This window comes from Kryptolebias marmoratus, linkage group LG22, assembly GCF_001649575.2.
Source record: "Kryptolebias marmoratus isolate JLee-2015 linkage group LG22, ASM164957v2, whole genome shotgun sequence".
In the NCBI taxonomy this organism is placed as follows: Eukaryota; Metazoa; Chordata; class Actinopteri; order Cyprinodontiformes; family Rivulidae; genus Kryptolebias; species Kryptolebias marmoratus.
Window position 1 is genome coordinate 16,579,145 of NC_051451.1, and position 23,378 is coordinate 16,602,522.

Here is a 23,378-nt window from a genome sequence, read left to right on the forward strand (position 1 = left end):
AAAAGGAAAAAGAAAAGAAAAGAAAAAGTTGGTTCTCTGCTCTGTGGATTAAAATTTAGGATGCAATAGTGCACAGTTTTTCTTAGGAGAACTGGAGCTGTTTAAATTGGTTGTTTTTGTTTACAGCACTTTGTAAACTGAACCAAGCTGCTTGAAACAATATATTTTAAATTACCCTAACTTTACTTTTCTAACTTTTGTACTGCACTCATGTTAGTTTATGCTTTTTGCTTTAACAGAAACAACAGCCTGCATCAACAGTCAAACTGAAATTAACTCATTACAGTCACTATTGTACAACAGAAACTTTATTCTTCTTTTTTAAACTTCTTCATTAAAGCAATCCTCATTCATGTTCTGATAAGACAATGATAAAAAATGTATTTTTTTGATTTTATTATGAAGGTAACCAAGTCAGGACGAGCCAGCTACTTTGTCTCGTATATGAGAGAGCCTTTCAAGCAGATGCAATTACCAAAATACTGTCTGCCAAAGGTAAGCAACAAACACTTTTTGTTTTTGCCTTTTCTTGGAGAAGACATCCACACAACACATTTGTGAATAAATGTCACACAATAATAATAATAATAATAATAATAATAATAATAATTAAAAAAGCACACATCTTCTTTTTTTTCATGTTTTCTCGTTTGCACCTGTTATTTTCTCGTTCTATCTGTCTGTCTGCCCCCTGCTTCAGGACATGCATATCATCAGCACAGATGAGAAGCAGGTATTCGCTGCCGTCCAAGAGTGGAATCAGAACAACACTTACAGCCTGTATATCTCCGACTCCCCCGGGGTCTACTTTATCCTTTCATTAGAGAATCTGAGAACCAGCAGAGGGCCCGCTGGTAACCTACTGGTTGACTTTTATAAGGTTTGTTGTCAGCTTTGTTCAAGGACTGCTGCTGTTTCTGCACCATTAATTTCTCCTTCAATCATGTAAAATATCAGCCTGTTTACAAAGCTGTGATTACAGTTTTATTTCTTTGTATTCTTACTGTCAGATTTCTTCAGCTGGCATATTCAAACAATCATAATTCAACATGTAGTTATTGGTTTTTGTGTTTTTATTCCATCAGTCTTGCTCTGTACATTATTTGATCAAGATCCATAAATTTCACCAAATTTGTGCTCAAGAATAATGAATTTGTAAATTCTAGATATCCAACCTTTTGAACTAATGATGTCTTTTGTAATGTGTGTTGTGGTTGTAGTGTGCTTTTTATGTTTCTCTATATCAAGAATGATAAAAACAACATTAAACAGGATAAGATATGTAATGATTTCTTGTTTAGAATGTGTTGTGTTTTTCCCAACACTGCAATTCCTTTTTGCTGTTTTATTTTACATATCTAATGTGAGGCTTCCAGCATATTTTGTTTTCAGACTGGAATTTACATGCATTATATAAGATCAGTTTCAATGAGCTGATTCACTGTCACAGTTAAACACTCTGAAACTCTTCAGAAATCACGCTTTATGTTTTTGTACTTTGAGGAAATGTTACCAATAAATACTACTTTTTAAAAGCAGGACATTTTCATGCATTGCTGAACTCTGTTTCCTCAATTTTACTCGTCTGATTTGTAGGTTGAAGGGATAAATGGCATGTACTTTGCCAACAAACTGGTGGATAATCATATTAAGACGTTCATCACTTACAACAAGGGACAAACCTGGGCCCTGCTGCCAGCGCCTGCCGCTGATGTGGCTGGGAACAACCTTCACTGCATACTGGTGAGCTTTGGAGCAAAATTATGCACAGAACATGTATCATTCATCAAAATTTTTAACCTCATCAGTTGTGCTTGGATTTTTTTTTTTTTTGATTTAGGGCCATATTTGTACACGGGCCAGGTGTCAACCTTATCACCAGCATGTGTTTCTTTTTTTTTTTTTTTGCTTCTAAGTGGACAAGGAGATGCTCTGCTGAAATATTCTTATTATCAGTGTAAGTCACAGAGTGTCATCGCGTTTAGTTTCAGGGGTCCTGACTTTCCATTAACCTTTGTGATTTCAATTTACTACCTGTAGTCACGCCGATCTAATGAATGCTAGATTACACAGAATTACATTAAGGGTGTGTGTTGTTATTCAGCCAGTATGATTGAACCTAATCCAGCCAGTTCATCCTTTAGAGACAAAAAATGTATATTATTCAGTTCATAGCAGGTTACAGTCTTTCAGTGTGTTATAAAAATGACCACTCCGCTTCTGTCTGCTTCCCAACCACCACCTCCCCCTCCCAACATTAGCTTTTTGAAAAGCTGTATTGATGTTTTCTTTTTTTTTTCAGTTTGCTTCAGTCGGGAAGATGAGTGAAATGATTTGAATCAATTTTGCTAGTTTTATCAGCGTATCTTGGGGAATTTTAATTACATGCCTTGTTTGCTTTGGAATGAAACAATCTGAATGCCCTCCGTGTCCTCTCAGCTATTTCCTGTTTTTTTGGGGGGGGGGTTTTCTGGCAGGGGGAGATGAGAGCGTCAACGTATCTTTGTTTCAGAAATGGCCTCTGAAAATGTTAGCAGTTTTTCCATTGCTGGGAAGAATAGAAAGAAAGAAACACTAATTGCTCTTGCCACTGTTAAGATCTAGATCCACTGTGTCTCAGCGTGCTCGTGTGCTGTTTTGTGTTGTTGACAGCCATTTTGTTCACTGCATCTTCATCTGGAGATGTCAGAGAATCCCTACACGTCTGGACCCATCACCAGCAAAAAGTCCGTACCAGGAATCATCGTGGCAACAGGTATGGTTGCTTCAAAGATGTGCATCTGAAGCAGTGACACTTTAGAAATGTCTTGTTTCTCAGGTGAATGCATTGTAGCAGCACAAACGCACCGACGCTCCATATAAATGGCATGTTGCCCTCTTTCTGTCACTGCAGAAATCTCATACAAAAACTTCAACTTCTAAGTCCCATGTTTTACTGGAGATGATTAGGTTGCAGATAGACAAAAAAAGTGTCCTCCCGTGAAAAAACAAGGACATGCACAGATTTACTTATTAACGATTTTTATCCGCTGATTGTGCATACGCAGAAAATGTGACATCAGGTCTTTGCTGTGTAAATACACAAAAATCCTTTTGTGCTCAGGGAATATTGGAACTGAGCTGTCCTCCAGCAACCTTGGGATGTTTATGACATCTGATGCAGGAAATAGTTGGAGACAGGTAAGAGCCATTTGTGGTATATACTATATGTTCGACAGATGATGTTTTCAAATCAAACAGGCTTCACTAGAATGGACTAACGTTTTTAACGTTTTTCAGATTTTTGATGAAGAGTACAACATTTGGTTTCTTGACAATGGGGGGGCGTTGCTTGCGGTTCTACACGCAACGACCCCAATTCGACACCTATGGTAGGTGCAGCTTACTGTCAAAAGAAGCGTGCTAGAGGTAGGAACTGTAGGTGTTGGAGTTGGAATGGAAAATTACCTGGATATAATTTCGTTTTGGGGGAGAGAGAGGGGGTGGGGGGGGGGGAGTTGGCGGTGCAGCATATGATTACATTTAATGTTTTGAATTGCTGATGGGCCAAGTTTATGTGATTATTGTATCGGCACCGCAGCTTCAGAACTGTCATTTCCAACAGAAGAGAGTGCGTTACAGCTTTGTACTCTTGGTTGGATATGAAGGTTTGAGTGCTTTTATGTAAATGAGAAGTAGAGCAGGGTGGAAATATGAGCCTGAGAATGCCCTCATAAGTCCCTCATTGTGGGAGCTTTGTAACACTATCTACTTTGATGTCCCTGCTCACTACAACCCTGTCAAAAGTGATTAAGCTCTAAGAAAGGTGATTTGAAACCCCCCAAATCTATTTCTAATGTTAGAGCCTGAGTCATACCCTTCCTTCTGATGTTTTGTCACCTTCAGAAATTTACCTGGGCTGAGGGACATTTGTTCCATTGTTCAGCCTGCTGTCAAGATAATTTTTCAAGTGAAGAGAATCCAACGCGCTTCATTTTTCAAACATGGCAAACGCTAAACGACCTCAAATCTTTTATCATATGTCATTTTGCCTTGTTTTTCTTTGCTCCACCTGTGGACAGTTTCTATTCAGTGCTGTATGCTGAGTGAAAATAATACATTTGTCCACTACAGAGAGATAAACATCAGATTTTAATGCACTGACAGCTGTTGTCTTTTTCATGCAGGATCAGTCTAGATGAGGGAAAAAAATGGGATCGCCACAGTTTCTCCTTGGCACCTCTGTATGTGGACGGAGTTCTAATGGAGCCAGAATCTGACAATCACATTATCACGTAAGCAAAGACACACGGGAGGATATCAGGCCCCGAGAAGTAGCTCCTCTCTCAGTGTAAACAAAGGAAAGTCAGACGGGATTTCTCTTCTGATAAGAAATGTTGTAAACGCCTGTCCACATGGATCAGCCATGCTATAAAAACCACTTGTCTTGGATTTGAGCTGCTAAAACAGGTCTGAACTGCCATGAAATGGACTTTAGATTTCTGGAGGGATTCTACACAGTCAGGTTTTAATTCTGTGGTATGGGGCTTCATGTATGTAAGTGACATTTTCTAAGCAAATGACAAATGTGAAAACATCTCTATGAATGGTAGCACATTATTGTACTGCAATGAGACTATCAATGGTTCCCACTGCAACTGGTTCTAGTTTTATTGTTTTGAAGATTTTTTTGTTTATCACAAGTTTTATAAGTGCAGGTGCTGCACAGACTAAACACAGTATAGCTGCTTTTCAAAATGGTTTTAGCTAAAGCTTGTTTTTTTCTTCTTTAATCATCTTTCAGCTTCTTTGGACACTTCAGCCATCGCTCAGAGTGGCAATTGATCAAGATTGACTACAAGGGTCTCTTTAGCAGGAGATGCATGGATGGAGATTATCAGACATGGTATCTACACAACAAGGTAACAGGAATGTTTAGTTAGCTGTGTTTCTCTTGAACAAAATACCTCTCTACTTAATTTCTGGCAGGCCTGTTCAAAAACTCAGTTATGTCTGTCTTTGTTTGATAGGGAGCGCTGTGTGTGATGGGCGAGAAGCAGATCTATATGAAGCGCCGGCCTGGCAACCGTTGCATGTTGGCTCAAGACTATTCCAGGATCTACTCCTCAGAGCCATGTCTCTGCACAGCTTATGATTTTGAATGGTGATGATTCCTACTTTATTGTTTCCAAGCAGAACGATAATATGTGTGACTTAAACTTCTGGTTTTTTTGGAATTAAAAATTTCTCCTAAATTTTGTCGTCCAAGCAGCTGTTGCACTTTGGGCTTGTGATTATCACATGCCAACAAAAGCAAAACAGCAATAATGTGTTTGCCTGTGTCTGTGTGTGTGCAAGCTGTTTTTGCTTGTTTGTCTGTTGTGTTAGCAAAACATCTCATGAACTAAAGGACAGAGTTTTATGAAGAATCAACACTGAATGCACATCTGCACCTGAATAACTTTTAGAGTCAACCCAATTTAAGATGACCACCACATCCAATTGACATTGAGAAACACAAAAATTACTACAACTCAACTGTTTTTACAGACATTGTTCTAAACTTTGGTGTGGTAGTAGCTGAGACTCATCCCCAAACACATATTTGAGCGCTATGCATTGTGCAAGACGTTTGCTTAAAACTTTTATGACTTTTTTTGGTATCACCCTGTTCGTCAATTAGCAAAATATTTCATAAACCAATGGATGAACTTTAATGAAACACTCAAAAAGTAATTATTGGATGCATAACTACAGCTTATTGCAGACAGATACTGAGCTCAAGTTTGATGTGGTAGTAGCTGGAAAGGATTCAGGAATCTTGCAATGTTTCATAAGAATGTGTGTAATGTATTTTATAAGGTTTGACCAAAAATGGCTGTAACGGCTAATCTTAGTTAAAACTTTGGCATGTAAGGCGTTGGGCGATGTGCATTCCTTCAAGGAATGCTAGGCCACTGCTGTATGTAATTGAGGCTGCTCCTTGTTGTTCATATTAAAAAAAGAAAGTTCAGTTTGAAAAACTTCAAATGCTTTAATATTCATTTTTTATTGCATATTGTCAGCAATATGACCCTAAATATAATTTGAAAAATGTAAATGGGAATTTAGTACTTTTCATCACGCTGCTGTGATTTGCATAATGTCAAGTGACTTATTAGAATTCAATTAATAATATATCTCTAAATTAATTTTAAATATATTTTATCCATCCATCTGAAATTCTGTTTGATCGTGCTTGTCTAACTATCATGTCTCCATTTATGATCTTAAAATATTCCATGAAGCTCTAACAGCAAAGAGTTTGCCTTCGCCACAAAAGCTTGTAGATTATTTTGAGGAGCAGTGTTTCTCATTTTATGAAGTGTTGCGTTTTTTTTTTCTCTCTCTCTCTTTTCTTTTTATTTCCTTTGGCAGTGATTATGGGTGGGAACGCCAGGCGGATGGGAAGTGCTCTCCTGCTTTTTGGTTTAATCCAAATGGTGCGGCTAAAAGCTGCAGCTCCAGCCAAAGCTTTCTTAACAGCACCGGGTAAGTGGGCCCCAATGCTCAGTCCCTCGAAAAACAATATCATTTCATCTCACCTTGTTTGACAAGCTGTCTGGTATAAAAACAGAAAATTATAGTTTACTGCCTTGTGAGGCTAAAAAAGGGGGCTATGTGAGCTAAAAAACATAAGCGACTCTGTATGCCATTGCCTTTAAGACTAATATTGCAGAGCAAAGATATGATACTCAACCCCATGTTTACACATAGGAAGTGACTAAATTTATGAATGCAAGTTAAATCTGTGTGCTGTTGATGAAACATTCCATAAAGATCTGCAGAGTTAAAATTAAGGACCTACTGATAACTATTAAAGCAGTTTGAGAATAATGGTGACAGCAGAGACGTGTGCAGAAAATATTTGTCTACATAATGTTCAACATGTTGTAAAATATTTACTTTTTCCTTTATGCCTAAAAGGTATCGAAAGGTTTTATCCAATAACTGTAAGGAGGGAGGAAAGAACTTGTTCTCGCCCAAGAGGGTGGCGTGTCGACCCAGGCCACCCCGAGGCCTCCGACTGTCGACCAGTACCGGAGAGCTCAGCGCCACCGTCGGAAGCAACGTTACTTTCATGATCTACCTCGATGATGTGAGTCACTGGGTTTAAAGGAACACTTGAAGTATCAATCACCCTGCTGAAGTGTGCCTCAAGATCAGAAAAATACAGGCTAGCGTTTGTACCATGCGTCAGTGATCCCCAGATATGTCATTTTTTTGTTCTAAACCTAACGGTGTGCTTTTTTTAAGGTTTGATTTCACCATTTACTTTTTTTAATACCTAAAATTAACCTATCACGATTGGCGCCAATGTACTTAAGTAAACGTTTTGCGCAGACGGGGCTCAGGGTTGTTGTGTGATGGATGGTGTGTAGATTAATGCCACCAGCTGTCTGCTTCTACCTCCTGTTTTTCAATGGTTTTAAATGGCAAGTATGAAAAGATTTCGCCTATAGAAAAACGTAGGTGTTTTTAGATGAATTTCTAAAGCAGTAGACAGGAAATTGAACAGTTTTGGAGCCCTAACATCTTAATAACTTTAAAATAGTTTGACTGTGTTTGAAATTCACCAAATGGTCGATGGCAACACATAAAGTATATCGCAGATTTTTTTATTACCAACCGCCAAAGGCAAAGGTAATATTAAGGTAAAGTTTGAGAATGTTTTTGCTCGTGTCAGTGAGTGGGTTTGTGCATGTGTGCGTGTGTTCATTTATCTGTACCAAACAGATTTTAATGAAATTCTCGGAAACTAATTGTTGGCTGTACATCTACAACTGACTAACGTTTGGAGTTAAGCCAATTCAGGATAGTACAACTAACTGACCTTAGCCTTCAGAACATGGCACTATCTCAATTAAGTTTACAGATATTAAGCTAAGATTTGGTGTCTTAGTAGATGACAGTCATTTACAACTTCTACTCTAACAGCTCATGCAGGATACTGCAGTTATGCATGAGACTTTTGTTAGGGTTTTTACATTATCAGCCTTTGTGCTCATGTGGAACACTGCCTACGTGAGAGACCAAGGTCAGACGGCGGGCCGGCGGGCGCCACACCATCTGGCTCTCCCAAACAGTGATGTGTTATGTGTTATTGCCATGATCAGAACTGGCCTTGGCTTGCTAAGATCAACCCCTTTTTTCTTCTTATTTCTTCTTCCTTTAAATAAAGAGAAAGCCCAAGTGGAGGGGCAGAACTTCCTGGACAGCATGCTATTAGGAGCTGTTGTGGAATCTCTCCTCTTTGCGAAGGCCTTCACATAAAGACAACAAGCCTCTCCGGTGTGATTTTTTCTTAGCAGGTTAAATAAATCAAAACCCTGACAACTTGCATACGGTTAGTTTCAAGGTTTGACCAAAATGGCTACAACTTCATCATTTCTCAACATAAAATGATTTTAGTCTAAAACTCTGGCATAAAAGATGGCAGATGATATGCATTCTTTTAAAGAATGCTGGGCTTTTTATTTGGCTAGATTCTACAAAATTATCCGACTAAATATTTCTAATTTTTCCATGAACTCGCAGAGCTTTCTTTACTTTGTAGTGTAATACTTGTCCACATGCTGTGTTTTCACTCTGCAGGTGCGCACTAATGAGCATAATGGGAGCCATCTTACATTCTCTGCTCATTGAGAGATGCTACTTCTAAGTCAATGTTGCCTCCAGAAAGGTTATAAAAACCTGTTTACGGTTCAGCAATTTTAAAAGGACTCTTATTTAGTTAAAGGGAGTGTCTATAGGTGAGAGTGGCAAAAATTCAGATCGCAACATGCAGAGCTAATCGTAATAATAGAGGCAGAATCCAAAGGTTATCTACATTGCAATAAATAATCCGCAGATCCCACTGTACTCACATTTAATTGGAATTACTACTTTCTAAAAAAGAAGCCCCAAACGTGCTGACAGTGTTATTGTTTTATATTATTTTTTGTTGCTGTAAGCACCATAAATAAACTTACTTGACTTGTTGCAATTATGCTGCAAAAGAAAAAAAAGGGGGTGAAAAAAGACCAAAAAAGGCTCACTGCAGACATCTCAAAGCCGTAGCAAATGAAACTAAAGTTAATAATCAAAGTTTTCTGTAATTTAGATGTAACACACTGTGAATGACCACACCTAATGTCAAACGGTTTATAGAGACATTCTCTCTACTTTTAGACACTCGATGACCTTTTTGCCTTTTTGGTCTCCTTTTCAACTTTTCCTCTTGTTTCCCCAGTGGAATTTCTGTCACCTTTTATTCATATTCACCTACAGAACTTTAGTGACACAGCTTAAAGGACATCTGAGCCCCAGCACTTAAGTGGCGGGCCGAGCTTTCTTCAGTTTTCATGTGGCCTAACTAAAGTGTCCTGACCTAAGCCGCGATGACAGATCCCGTGTCATACCATGTATCCACAGGGAGACTCGCCGAGCACCAGCATCCAGCTAGACTTCGGGGACGGCATCAAGATCACGTACTCCAACCTGAGCAGGACCGATGATGGCATCAAGCACATCTACAGGATGACTGGGATTTACCGAGTGACAGCCTCTGCAGAAAACAGCCACGGATCTGACAGCAGCACGCTTTTTTTACACATCACCAGTATGTGAAGAAGTAACATCATTACTCATTCCTGCAGCAGCGCATACAGCATGAGCCTTCATTCTTTCATAGATATTCACGTCTCCACGTTGCTGAATTTGATGTCAATCACGGTCGTACTTTTTTTTTCTTCATGCATTTCATTCTTGGAAACTGCAAATATCACACACCTGGAGCTAAAAGTATGTGTTGCCGCTTCAGGTCCAGTGGAGCGCGTATATCTCTCCGTTCCCATTGTAGCCATCAGAGGAAAAGCAGCTAATCTGACTGCGGTAGTTTGGCCGAGCCACACAAGAACTCTGACCTTCTTCTGGTGGTTTGACAACAGCTCCGAGGTGAGAAGCTTCTCCTCCTCCTCCGCCTCCCCCTAGTGCTGTTTGCACAACACACATTTTTTTTGTCTTGTTTACTGTCACTGTTTTCACTCTCCCACTCCTCCTCTCATGTCCTTGTACTGTTGTTTACAATTTTTAAAAAGCGTAAAATCTGCCGAGCTTTTGCACAAATCATGTAAAAATGTGACTGGACGCATCTTTGTGGAGGATCCAGCCCAGATGCGTCGTCATATTTATTTATCTCGTTGATTGTATTCACTGAAGCAACCCTCATTATACGGTGTGTCAAGAGCTGCATGAATGTGGTATTTATTCAGCAGGGTTTTTTTTAAGAATTTCTCTGTGTTTTTTTTCTTTTGAAATTCAGCCCATTATAACTTTGGAGGGAAGCATCTCCCACATGTTCCACAGAGAGGGAAAAAACAAGGTCACGGTCCAGGTTGCCTGTGGAAGCACCGTCATGCAGGACTCAAAAGTTATAACCGTTAAAGGTGAGCGGAAAAGACAGACTTCAAAGCACTTTATTTGGAGTTACATGAATATGCAATATGGTATTTGGGGGAAAGTGTAATGTCTCTCGGTCAGAGCTGCGAGCTCTGCCTTGTGTATGTCAACGTAGACCTACCTAATGAATACAATGTCACGGTACGCGAACACGAAATCTGGAGGAGCAATTAACTTCAAGGCGTATGCTCCCAAATGAAAAAAGACAAAACTGCACATCAGATTAATCAGAAGCCAAACCAGAAGTAGCATTCATATTCTAATAGACATTACCTCAACCTTTTTTTTTTTCTCCTTTTACCTCAGAGTTCTTCAGGTCGCTGCTGTTGTCGTTTTCACCGGCTCTTGACGAGCACAACCCTGACATCCCCGAGTGGAGGGAGGACATAGGCCGTGTGGTGCGGACAGCTCTGTCACAGGTACATCAAGTCCCAACAGATCTTTCCTGGAAACAACATCGGACTCCACTGGCTCTCAGGGTCATTACTATTTTATACCTCAGTGCAATAATAGCACAGCGGCCATGTTGTTATATACCCCATGATCCCTTTTCAAGTTTATCTGCGATGACAATGTGTGTGAACGTAACTTCTGTGACTTGAAGCTTGTGTCAAAATGTTATCTATAGAGCAGGATTGGACGTTAAGACTTGAGCTTTAAAGGTAAATTACTGGCGTCGAGTTTAACCTTAATAATAGAGTCCCACCTGTCGGTTGTGCTGCCCGATCGCCGCAGGTTTCTGGAGCTCCTGAAGATCAGCTGCTGGTGTCTCTGTACCCGGGACTTCCAACTACAGCCGAGCTCTTTATCCTGCCTGATGAGCAGACGTCAAATGAGCACACAAAAAGGAGCGAGGAGGCACTGGATACAGTAAGAGTCGTGACACGTAGAAATGTTCACAATCTTAGGTTTTGAATTAAAGGAAAAAAGCAAAACCTAGCAACTAAAAGAATATAAGCTCCCTCTTGAGACTTTCAGATAAAAAGCAAACCAGACAGCCGAGATATCTTAGGCTCCTGTCTGGACCATTACATTATTTATTTATCCTGACTTTTATACCTAACAAAAAGCTATCTTTATCCAAATTTAGAAGATAAAAATTGACCAGGCTTTGTTGAACTGACCAGTCAAAGCAAGCTGAATGTTAGGAGGAATTTTATGTAGCAGAAAATGTAGATGTGGAGAAGCAAGAACATCACTCTGAGATAGGTGTCACATGAGAGCTTTATGCAAAATTGCAACAGTAATTAGATATCTGGCACACATACAGTTTTCAAGAAGAGAAGAACTCACTGCAGTCAAGGGCAAAAGTTGTTTGCTTGCCTGGAGAAATGAGCAGAGTACCATCTGTCATTAGGTAGCATACATGAAAGTTTATAAATGTTGTGGCATTGAAGGTGCAAGTTATTTTTTTTACCCGAACATATGAAGAAAATGAAGATTTTAATAAAAAATATTCCTTAGATTATGCTATTAAATTAATTTAAATAAAAATCTTCTTCACTTTTTCTTAAAGTGTTAAAGTGTAATGTTTTGGTAGTTATATTGTCAAAAGCACAATATGATACTTTTAAGTATGTTTCCGTTAGTTGTAGCATTAAAAACCTTTTGGTAGTGTCATGTTTGAAATGTAGCTGTGGTCCCTAAAAAAAGCATAAAAGAGCTGGTGTGGCAAAAAAAATAAAAAATTCCAACAACAAAAACTCAAACAAACACAGGGGCAAACAGCAAACCATAGAACAGATAAACCAAACTGGGATACGGAACAAGAAGCAGGGAACAAACAGAAGAAGCTGACAAACAACAAGTAAAACAGGAGGCTATTTAAACAGAGAGTAGTTATTAGTGAAACGAGGCACAGGTGAGCTTAATGAGCAGGTGAGGCGCAGCAGAATCAGAGCCACTGAGGAAAACTAGAAAAATGCAGCGTGGATGCTGAGTGATTTTTGGCTGAAACTATGTTGTCAGAAGTAAAAGAAGCACAACACAAGGTAAAAGCTAAAAGTATCAAAAGGCTCAAAGTGGCTATAAGCTCTAAGTAGCGATAGACTAGCCACAAGCTAAAATTAGCATAAGAAAACACAGAACACATAAAAATATCTAAGTACAACAAAGACAAACAGAAACAATAAACTCAAAACACTAACACAAAACTCCTTGTTCATGACAGCTAGTCTTTAACTGATAATTTAATGTTTGATCTTTGTTTTTTTGTTTTTTTCCTGTGTGATTTTTTTTTTGCCTAATGTTACGTTGACTGAATATTTTAATAGCATCCCACTAAGACTGGGTGATTTAAAGACTTTTGTACGCCATCAATTAACTTACAAAAGAGAGGCAGTAACAGGCCAAACCCAGCATTAATAAAGTGAGCAACGCCGCTTAGCTTTGACCTGTATAATATGAATAATAATGAGCAAACTGTGTGAAGCACAGCTTGAAAGCTGCATTTTTAACATAATGAAGGAGAAGATGCAATTCTGGTTGGATTTTGATTTTATTGGCAATGGTTGTCTTTATCATTTAAACACTGAAAGTTATCGATATTGTTGTCTTTTCATTTTACAGACAAATGTAGCTGAGTTGAAAAATTTCTCTGATGACCCAAAGAAGCTAACTTTGGCTTGCTCTTGTATCAGTAAAAGTGTTTGAAATGTGCTTTAGAAACACAGTTAGGCAGAAAAACTTACTTTTATCTTAACGACTAATTTCTAAGCCATTAGTTTTTTGGTATTGATATATGAAAAAACAAAAATATTCTACTGATTAAATTTTCTCTCACGTTTTCTTTTTTCTTCCTTATATTCTACAACAGATATCAGACATTTTTGTCACTGCCCTGAACCAAGGCCTCATCCAGTTTGAGCTGAAAGCTAATGTTCGCATCATTGTGTACATGACTCAGCAAACTTTGGGTAAGTCTCTGTGCACCTCCAGCTCATTGTTTCGATCTCTACACTCCCAAGGTGCATTCTCCTGCCTGCAACTGTGCAAAGTCTCACTCTTGCAAAGAGTTTTAACTGATGCAGACAAAAATAAAGTACAGGACATCACAGGACTTAAACACCCTTCACAGTGTGTCAGTTTTTGACCTGAGGCTGTGGTACAGTAGCTCTGTTTGAAATCTGACAATCAATGAGGTGACTGAGAAAGAATGCACTTAGTATGCAGTGAGGAAATCGGCAGGGTCACCTGCTCATTAGCATATTGCAAAAAAAAAAAAAATGTGTCGATCAGCCTGCGTGGCTTTACCCTTTTCATCCACCAATGGATCTGTCTTCATTTGTGTCTGCATACAAAGGTCTGGGTTGCCTTTAAAAAGATCCCGAAAGGTCATACACTTCATAGGCTTTTCTCCGAGGGAGAGAAGGATGGGTGGCGAGGGGAAACACTTTGAATATTGCATCTCAGCATGCACAGGCTGCTACCTTGTGACGGCCCCCCCAGGGAAAAGCAGTGGACATCCTAAAAGTTCTTTTGAACACCAACGGGGGATTACAAGCAAAGTGCAGAGCTTTAAACTGCAGCTGCAGTTGGTGCATGACATGGGGCAATGGAAGTAATTTACTTGAATAAGGCGTAGCTTAAGCAAAAGAAAGAAAAAAAGGGTTTAATGCATGTATCTTAATCAAAATGTGCTAACTTTTCAGCACCACTTGTGGATGCCAACTCCATCCACAGCGGGTCGGCCATGCTGATGCTGCTCAGCGTGGTGATTGTCGGTTTAGCTGCGTTCTTTATCTACAAGTTCAAAAGGTGCGTCCGCTTACAGTGTATTAGATAGCGCATTGGGTTTAAATCACCTCTCAAAGCGAAAACTAACCGCCTTTGTTTCCGTTGGATGCTCCTTTTAGAAAAATCCCATGGATTCATGTGGAGACCGAGGACCCCCACGAGAAGGATCCTGAGGTGATAAGCACAGTAGGTCAGAACGATGGCATGTCCAAGGTCAAGCTAAGCGAGTTTCCATCTCAGAAAGAACTCATGGAAAAGGAGCTGGAGGGAAGGAGCAGAGGTAATTATTCATCATTTACAGTTGTTATGTGGCAAACTGAATTTAAGCATTGGTGGAAGAAATATGGATTTTTTTTTTTTTTTTTTTTGCTCAAGTTAATGCAGTTTTTTCACAATTTAAATATGAAAGTTAAACAGAAAGTATCATATGAAAATAAAACTGCAACTAAGATAAACTGTCATTGTTACAATAATGGAGAAAATACAACACGCATCTTTGTTTTTTCTGAACTAAGTATAGATGTTAAGAAAGAAAAGAAACGCTGTAAAATACAAAACATCTATACATTACTGTTTAAAGATCTCCAGCTTACAGGTTATGGCAGCTGTGATTCAGTGTTTTTTTTTCCGTAAAATCTAAATTAAATACAGACTATTAATATCTGTGAACTACTCTGATCCATTAATCCATTAACGCAGGATTTAAAGGATGACTGTCAGGGTAGGGAGACTGATACAGATTAAAATTTTATTGCCCTAAAAATACATCACTTTGCATATGAATACGTTTCGCCAGTATTTGAGTGTAGCCTGAAGCAGCACCATTGTTTCAGATTCACTCCTCTTTAAGGAAGGCCAGCGCGCGCCACATTAAAGTGCAGCACACGTCCGAGGAGCTGGGACAACTTTATCGCTGCAGTGTGTCATATTTTTTGCAAATTGCCCACCAAGAGCCAGCTGCAGCATCTGCACGGTACTCGGATCTCGCCATGACAAGTCTGCGTCTTGATTGCTTCGCGTGACATCCACTGTGATGTCTCTTAGATGGGGACCACTCAGTCCCCGCGCGCGCTTTGGACTGTTTGACAAAAGTAGCATTGCAGTGCTCCTGACACAGACATGTGGGCTGCAGGCCTTTTTTTCTGACCACTCAGCACTTTGGCTGTTCTTCATTCCTCAGCTCTTTCTACCTTTTTCTAAGTCTTCGCTGATCTGAAACAAATTAACTTTTTTTAGGGGGGGTGGGTGGTTGCTTTTGAAAGTGTTTATTTATCAAAGAGAAGTGCAGCATGGGGCATTTTGGTCTTGGGTACACTAGATTAAATGAATTTACGACTTGATGTTTAAAGCTTTCATTTACGCTCATCAGCTGGGCTTCAGTTTTATGGCTCCTGTTTTTGGCAGAGATACAAACGATCCTGCACAGCTGATACTGATGTTGCCAGTTCTGTTCGACAGTATCATCATCGCTGCAGGTCGATGTCCAGCCTGCTCTACTAATCATTTCATTATGTTCTTGAGTCATTGAGCATTATTTCACCTTGTCATTTCTCACTCAGATTGTAAGGAAAATTGTGGGAAAACATTAACCGCTTTAATTACTGCGTGGGATCAGGGCGGTTTTATGTCCTTACTGAAACTAAATTACTTCAGGAGCTCCAATAAGACGAATCTGATAGATATTGATAGCTGTCACGATGCAGCTGGGTGAAGAAAAAATAGAGAATATGAACATTTGAAGCCAAATTTGACAGATTAAACTTGAAAATGCTCATTTAAAATGCTACTTACGGATAGTTATTTTATTTCTGTTGATACCAAAGGTCTAAAATGGCAGCTCAGAAACTTGATTTTTTGGTAGTAAAGACAATTCAGGAGACTGAAAGAAACTCCTGAAAAGGGCAGCGCATTTTCAGTGAAGGTCTGACTATCAATCAAGTGTTACAAACAGATTTCAGTTGGAATTATCCTGTGCATTTATTCACTGTGAGGAAACACTAAACCTGTTTGAATGAAGAAAAGTGTAATGCCATGGAAATAAATTAATTAGATTTAAGAATATTCTTTTGGTTTCCTTAAAAACGGTATGATGTTGTATCATGATCAATCCAACAAAAAATGTTATAGCTACTATGGAACATTAATTTCCTATTTGTAAATTCCCTATAAAAATCTTTCCAGCTGACCTCGGCTGTCCTGTTTGCAGTTATTTGACTGAATATTCACTGCTCTTTGCAGCATTAGAAGCTACCCGCTTAGTGTAGTGGAGAGTATAGCAGCTAAAAGGTTTTCTAACCCAGAAGCTGAAATCCGAGCTGAAGTAGTGTGACCATTAGGCCTACATTCATCATGTGGGCTGGAACATAACTCCAAATGAATAATGGCACTGCTCTGTAACTGCAAGCTGCAACAAAAATGACTTATTGCAGCTCCAGCTGCAATTAGCTTGTGTAATCAACAACAATCTAATATATTTATAATTATATGTATTGGGTTTGTAATGGCTGGGAATGGACTGAGTTTATCGGAAAAAAATAAACTGCAAAAGATAAGAAATTGTTCTTGTTCTGGACGAGGTACATCAGCAAAACTGACGTCTTGTTCAGTTCTCAAATGGGTGTGTAATTAAAAAAACACTTTTGTGTAAAAAAAATTAAAAATGAGCTTTTTTTCTGAAGTTTTTCTTGAGTTGGAGTAAAGGTGAAGGTTGTTTTTTTGTGGACTTCTTCTTGAACACACAGCACTTCAAATCCTAGATATGTGTGATTATTAGCTTCCCCGGTCTTTAAAAAGCCATTCTAGTCTCCAATTTAGCCGTTTCAGATTGTAATTTTTACCTTCACTTTTCATTCACGTGCTTCACAAATCCTAATTGTGTCGCCCACACAGTTTATTCTTAAAACACGGCGCTTGTCAAAGCAATTTAAAAGTCATAAATCATTGTTTCTTTTACAAATCTGTGCTGACAGCCAGATTTTAACTCTGATGAATTGATCGAATCGTTATGGGGTGAAATTTGCTTCATGATGACTAAATCTGAGTCGCTGAGACACAAAAGTTCCACCTCTGTCTCAACCATTATAGGTCCAGCCAAACATTTTCTTCTTTTCAAAACATTCATCTTTCATCTAACATCTCTGCTGCCCAGAAAGACTATTCAACCGAAAGATGCATTAAAATTAAGCACAAACACTGTGATCTTTCGGGTAAATGATTAGAAACAACTCGTTTTAATCATGTTCTAGTCATTCCTTCACGCCTAAATGTCATCTTATTTCTCATGTATTTCTGATAGTGACAGTTAGTGATGTGCATTTGATGTCAAAGCAGGCAAAGGGTGGTAAAATTTCTACATTTTATTGTTTTTTTTGTTTTGTTTTGTTTTGTTTTCAGGAGGATTTGGAAGAAATATGGACAGAATTGTCACAAGGGAATTTCCAAACTGTACTAATGTCTAAGACACGAGCTCTGTTACTGAGTAAGTACTGATTTGTCGTGTTTGAATCGTGCTGAAATAGTTTGCTTCGTTGGATTTGTTTTCTAAATTTTCATGTCATGCTGATAGCTACCATTGTTCAAAGTTCTTTTTTTAATTCACATGGATAAGCTAAGTGGTTTACAGTATCTGTGTGTGATAAATCCACTGATCAGGACCTGCACATGTGCCATAGATCACAGATATGAATACGTTTTGATTATTGGCAGAATGTTATCCAATTCTGACACTTTTTCTTCTTTTCTATACAGATACTAGACCCCAAAATAAAATACAGTTTGTGTCTAATAGTTGAGTAAAATTCAACGAATGTACAGGTCAGAACAAGAAGAAGAATGTATTATATTAGTAATTATTTAGTAATTTGAGTCTGAATAGGGATATCTGGTCCTAATAGGATAATACAATATGACACAGGGTTTGAAAAAAAAATAATTTTTTTGTCTGACTTACAAGACTTGTTGAGTCAGGCTGTAAAATCAGTCCTGTGTAATCCTTTTTCATTAGAGTTATCTCAGTAATTGTGTCTCCTTTTGGCACCCTGAGTATACATTACAGAAGCCTCCATGACACAGAGATGTGATTAATATCTTGTGTGGAAAAAAAAAAGTGTAAATTTTGGTATCCTGGAGCCTCAAATCTGTTTTTATTTTTTATTTTTCATTAAAAAATTTGTTTGGTTTATAGACATACATAAAAAATGTTTAAAAATCTGACTGTTGTGGAATCTTAAAGAAGAGGTCTGGAGGATACTGCGGTGCTTTCAATGACTGTTTCTCGGGGGATGAAGGTCTGGCCTTATGAATGTTGATAAGCTGTACATACAAAAAGAAGGGGTACAGTTCATCCAACTTTGTTGTAAAAACTCACTGAGCAGGCAGTTTTGTGTTCCCATCACCTTCTGACCCACAACAAGCTGGAAGACTTCGCTTCATTTTTATTTATTTATTTTTTACAATAGCATGCCCTAATTATCTGTGATCAAAGACTATATTGGGGTGTGTAAGTACTGTACATATATACATATATATATATTTATGGTGATTTTAAAGTTTACTTGACACATTAAACAGATTATTAAATACATTGTGCAATGGTCTAGTTGTGCAGTCGCTCAAGAGTTATGCATGATCTGATCTCCAATACAATATTGTACCTTTTTGTCAATGATCTTGTTTTGAATCATATTTCTTACTGTGAGCAAATTATCATTCTGAAATTGTTCAAAATAAATGTATTTTTATATGATTTTTTTTAAAATCATTTTTCTACTGTGCATGCCCCACCTTCAAAATGTGTTTTATTGTACATGTTTGTGTTGTCATGACATAAACCTGCAAAAAAAGAAAACAAATTGGTTCAAGAAGCTGTTCTTCCAACTCTGCCCCTGTCTTATCTGAGGCGCAGGTGGCTTGTAAGAGTCAGTGTATCAGCCTCAGCACACCACTCTTAATGATCTCACAGAGGCTCTAAAGTCAGCTTTAATGGGCGGAGGTGTGATAACAGCCATGTGAAGATTCCCATCTGACATTTAGACTGAGCTCCCTTTTACCTCTATCGCTCAGGTTGCCTGTTACCAACGGTTTCTGGTTAATGGGAACAATTACCAAGGCTGGTGACGACAATGAGAAACAGATGATTTGGTGAAGGAAAAACTGCGGGTCTCTGTTTTCTGATGTAGAGGAAACGCAAAGTGACAGATCGGAGGATGAAACTTCACACCCCAAAGCAGCAGCAAACTGGCCCCCGTCCTCTGCTCTGCATTTTCTTTGCCACTTCAACAACTCTATATCACGCACCAATCTCCATCACTCAAACAGCCATCAGCGCCCCGAGAGTCTTATTCTCGCCTCTGCTCTCAGTCTGAATTAACACCAAGGCCTCTCTCTAACCGCCCTGGGATGTTCGGCGTCGCACAATCAAATTGAACGGTGACAATCACTAATGGATGATTCGCTGCAGCCAGACACTGTAATGTAGCACTCAATGAAAGGAAACATGCTCATCAATTTCACACTGTGGCTAACACAATATTGCTGTGGGTTATTGTTGTGGGACATTTTTCATTCAAGGTGCTATCCAGACAAGGAAAATCTCCTTTGTTGATTGTGTGTGTGCCTGTGCCTGTGTGTGTGTGTGTGTGTGTGTGTGTGTTGATTTCCTGGAGAGGGGATAATTAATTTGTTGCACAGTGGGAGAGCCAAGGAACCAGCCAATTAGAATCACTCCAGGATACTCGGAGCTTTTCATTGTCCTCCCACTCGGCCCTTTTATAACAAGCAAATGGCTGCAGTGAAACTTTGGGCATGCTAAGCAACACTTATAAAGAAGGCAGAGCACACACACACAGAAAAAAAAAAAAAACAACGAATACGACAAAGTAAGGGTGTCTCATAAGTCAAAATTGCCAGTTTGAGACAGTCAAGGTGAAGTCATGAAGGATGAAAATTGACTACTAGTCAATAGTGTGGTTTAAGCAGAAAAAATAAACAGTTTGTGCCACTGGGAGTGAATTCAACAAGCAGCCACGTTGCATTGCTGTTGTGTTTCTGCTTTATTCTGCAATCATGGTTACTTCTGCAAGGTCAAATGAAGAACACTGTAACAACCCACTGAATAATCACCTCACTTGTAATGGATGAGGTGTTATAGCCTCTGAAGAAACAGAACATACTGTAGTTCACAATTCTAATATTTTTTTTTTCTAGTTAAGACATATTTTAGATTGAAAGAGGAAACAAAACCCATCATGCAAATATGTTCACAACAGTATTCACAGGTTAATAAGTGGAACTTAAAGAAAACATATTAAAGTAAATAAGTTAAAAATCAGATCTTCTGACGATTGTGTGTCGAGTTTTTTCCGAGTCTGAGTTTATTTATGCGCCTGGCCCAATCAGAGGATTGCGAGGAAGAGGCATGGAGAAGCCTCTAGTCAATTTGTCTTTCTGACGTATGATGCTGACAACACTTAAAAAGAAAAGTTTGATGAAGAAGAACTTCAGTACATATCCCAAAGAGACAGCAGCTGACCAAAGCTGTGTGCGTAGGCTGAGCCGCGTTGACAGGAGATACGTCTTCTCTATCTCCGTGTCCCTTGCAGCAAAGGAGATGAACAAATCTGCAGCCTTTTTGTCCGCTGAGTCCTTGGGGGCAAACCTGGAACAGACTGCGAGCTCATCTGCAACTTTCGGGCGGGGAGGGGAACAGTCCCGCTATCGTGTTGGGGGATAAAGAGTCGAGAATAAATAAAAAAATAGACTTGGAGTACAACCCCCCAAAAAAACACAATAATAAAAACAAAAAGATAACACAACCTTCACAGTAATGTCAGTTCAAAGATTTCCTAAGTGTGCCAAGGAGTCCTTTCGTGGTGGTAAAGCAAACAAACTTTGATCTGATAACTAATTAAAACACAAATTTTAAACTTTTCCTATTATTATTTTTTCTCATCTACAATACAGTAGACGTAGGTTTTTAATTGTCTGCACAGGGTTATTCAAAAAAACATTTCCATATTGCTGCCATTGTAGAAACCAGAAGTTACAAGAAATGCGCTTACAGTTTCATATAAAGCCCAAGTTTACAGTCAAAATGACCACATGAAAATATAGCACTGCTGCTGTAATAACAAACCACAGCATCTGAATGTTTTAGATCAGCCAGGGGTAGATTTGTGATGGTTCACTGTGACAAAAATGACTTATTTGTGTCTCCGAAACAAGAGGGACTGCTCAGATTCGCATCTTCTGTGTATACCTATCTGCTATAATCTCCTGTTCTTTTTTTTTTTTTTTCTGTTATGGCATATATAACATTGCGAGCTGCGGAGAGACATGCTTGATGGAATACACAGATCTGGGACTGGGAGCCCTCCATCATCTCCTGGATATTGCGAGCTTTCATTGGATGAGAATCTGGCGATAAGATTTACTGATTACAAAGAGCTTAATGAATCCAGCTCCTTCACTGTCTTTACTCAGATAAGCTTGTTCCACGCACTCACAGAAAGTAAACTTCACAAACACAAGTTCGAAAAAAAAAAAAAAAAAAAAAAAGGGGGAAAAGAATAGAAACTGGAGAATAATTTGAAACATTATTACACATCCCTGTCGTACTGCGTGTTTTGACTTTTCGTATTTGAGCGTTTGCAGCTGTAACCAGCCGAGACAAATAACGTTCACTTCTTCCATTATGGATGTACATTATTTACATAAAAAGATCAATGTCCTTGCAAAAATACAAGTATTTCAGTCAAAAAGGGTTCCTTTTCAAGAGGCAAGTATAAATCTGTACAGTCTCCTCAGAGGGATTTAGGCAGCACAGTGTGAACTGGTCCATCCATGCATGGGTAGCAAAAGACTCAAGACCATTCATTGTGACCGCAGTTTCCTAGCTTGCTGGAAGTAACTGCCAAAGAAGATGTATTGCTTTCGAGTCGGTCATAGACTTCCAACATTAAAACACATGGGGCGCTTCATCAGAGAGGTTGATGTCTGTGTGAGATGGCAGGTAGCCTGGCGAGGGAGGGAGGGAGGGGAAAAAAAGGAAGAGTCAGTGGACAAATTTTATTTAGGCATTTGCATAAGAGTGTATTTTTGCAGACAAACACATTTATCTTGGATGGGTCGATTGTTTACTGTAGGTATGGGAGGAGGTAAATCAGCTGGAACCTCATAGATATTTCTTGATGAAAATGCTTTCACCGCGTCGCCGCGTTCCTGATGCACTAATTATTTTATTGGATCAAATAACTCACCTGGACATTCTCATCACTTTAGCTGGCACTTGATTGTGCTTCACTTACCTGTGTATACTAATACCTCCATATGACAAACTTGGGACGGCGAACACATAAATACACGGCGCATAATAAAAGCGGCGTCTTGGCAACTTGTATGACAATACAGGGGGGAGGAAGGATAGCATCAGCACTTAACATTAAGTGAATCTCTCTTTGCTGTCAGTGACTTTAAACTTGTGGCCACAATTTGTCACTGTGGTGACAACTTATTTTGTGCTAAAAGGTTACTTACAAATAAATACAGCCACACTATTCAGAATTCTGGCTTATGTGTTGGGGCAGTGAAACTTTAGTTAAAACATTTAAAGACTAATTTAGCTTTCATGCTAAATATTTGGCCACTTCTTCAGGCTTGGTTCCCTGTAGCTAAAGCGATAGTTCAGATCTGTGGATGAACTATCAGTATTTTACCTGTTGTATTTAGGTTGAAGAAACAGTTCGGACCAACTAATGAGCAAACAGCTCGCCTGAGCAGGGCAGAGATGAAAATGGCCATCTTAAAATAATTCGAATCACAAACGTTTCACATTGGTTCCTACAAACACCTTTTTATAAGCTTCAACATTGCTGTCAGTTTTGCTTTAGACACTTATTATCACCCTCCACTGAGGCAAAAAGGGTGATCATATAGCCATATTAAATAACTTATATATATTGAGGTAAAATTTGGTGTGGGTGTAGCTGAGATTCACCTCCAACACATACCCTGAGGACAAACTGATTGTGCACGATCTGTTTTTAAATCTTTGCCAGTGCCTATGAGAGTCAACAAAACATCTCAGGAACCACTGGACTGTTTTTATTGAAGCTTTCAGGAAGTAATCAGTGTGGCTACATCTGCAGCTGATTAACCTTTGGAGCCAACCCAATTCAAGATGGCCACCA

At 38.9% G+C, this 23,378-nt stretch overlaps 2 protein-coding genes across 3 annotated transcripts in view; one reads left to right on the plus strand and one right to left on the minus strand.

Annotated features, from left to right (window-relative positions):
- sorcs3b (sortilin related VPS10 domain containing receptor 3b) overlaps positions 1–19,284 on the plus strand; it is a 47,731-nt gene extending 28,447 nt beyond the window's left edge. The window contains exons 8-28 of one of the 2 annotated variants that reach the window (XM_017430786.3): positions 406–495; positions 701–880; positions 1,597–1,743; positions 2,653–2,755; positions 3,104–3,180; positions 3,280–3,371; positions 4,167–4,274; positions 4,784–4,901; positions 5,010–5,143; positions 6,397–6,510; positions 6,946–7,117; positions 9,433–9,619; positions 9,821–9,954; positions 10,322–10,445; positions 10,765–10,877; positions 11,194–11,328; positions 13,274–13,373; positions 14,109–14,214; positions 14,313–14,473; positions 17,587–17,671; positions 17,941–19,284. In XM_017430786.3, the coding sequence (XP_017286275.1) occupies positions 406–495; positions 701–880; positions 1,597–1,743; positions 2,653–2,755; positions 3,104–3,180; positions 3,280–3,371; positions 4,167–4,274; positions 4,784–4,901; positions 5,010–5,143; positions 6,397–6,510; positions 6,946–7,117; positions 9,433–9,619; positions 9,821–9,954; positions 10,322–10,445; positions 10,765–10,877; positions 11,194–11,328; positions 13,274–13,373; positions 14,109–14,214; positions 14,313–14,473; positions 17,587–17,651 (2,460 nt within the window). In that variant the 3' untranslated portion in view covers positions 17,652–17,671; positions 17,941–19,284. Of the gene's footprint in view, positions 1–405; positions 496–700; positions 881–1,596; positions 1,744–2,652; positions 2,756–3,103; positions 3,181–3,279; positions 3,372–4,166; positions 4,275–4,783; positions 4,902–5,009; positions 5,144–6,396; positions 6,511–6,945; positions 7,118–9,432; positions 9,620–9,820; positions 9,955–10,321; positions 10,446–10,764; positions 10,878–11,193; positions 11,329–13,273; positions 13,374–14,108; positions 14,215–14,312; positions 14,474–17,586 lie in introns of both variants that reach the window. The other variant, XM_025008955.2, reaches the window with a different exon arrangement.
- Positions 19,285–20,219: 935 nt separating this feature from the next.
- LOC108243403 (VPS10 domain-containing receptor SorCS1-like) overlaps positions 20,220–23,378 on the minus strand; it is a 48,742-nt gene continuing 45,583 nt past the window's right edge. Inside the window, exon 27 of the mRNA XM_017428805.2 lies at positions 20,220–22,206. Coding sequence (XP_017284294.1) covers positions 22,148–22,206 — 59 coding nt within the window. The 3' untranslated portion in view covers positions 20,220–22,147. The remainder of the gene's footprint in view (positions 22,207–23,378) is intronic.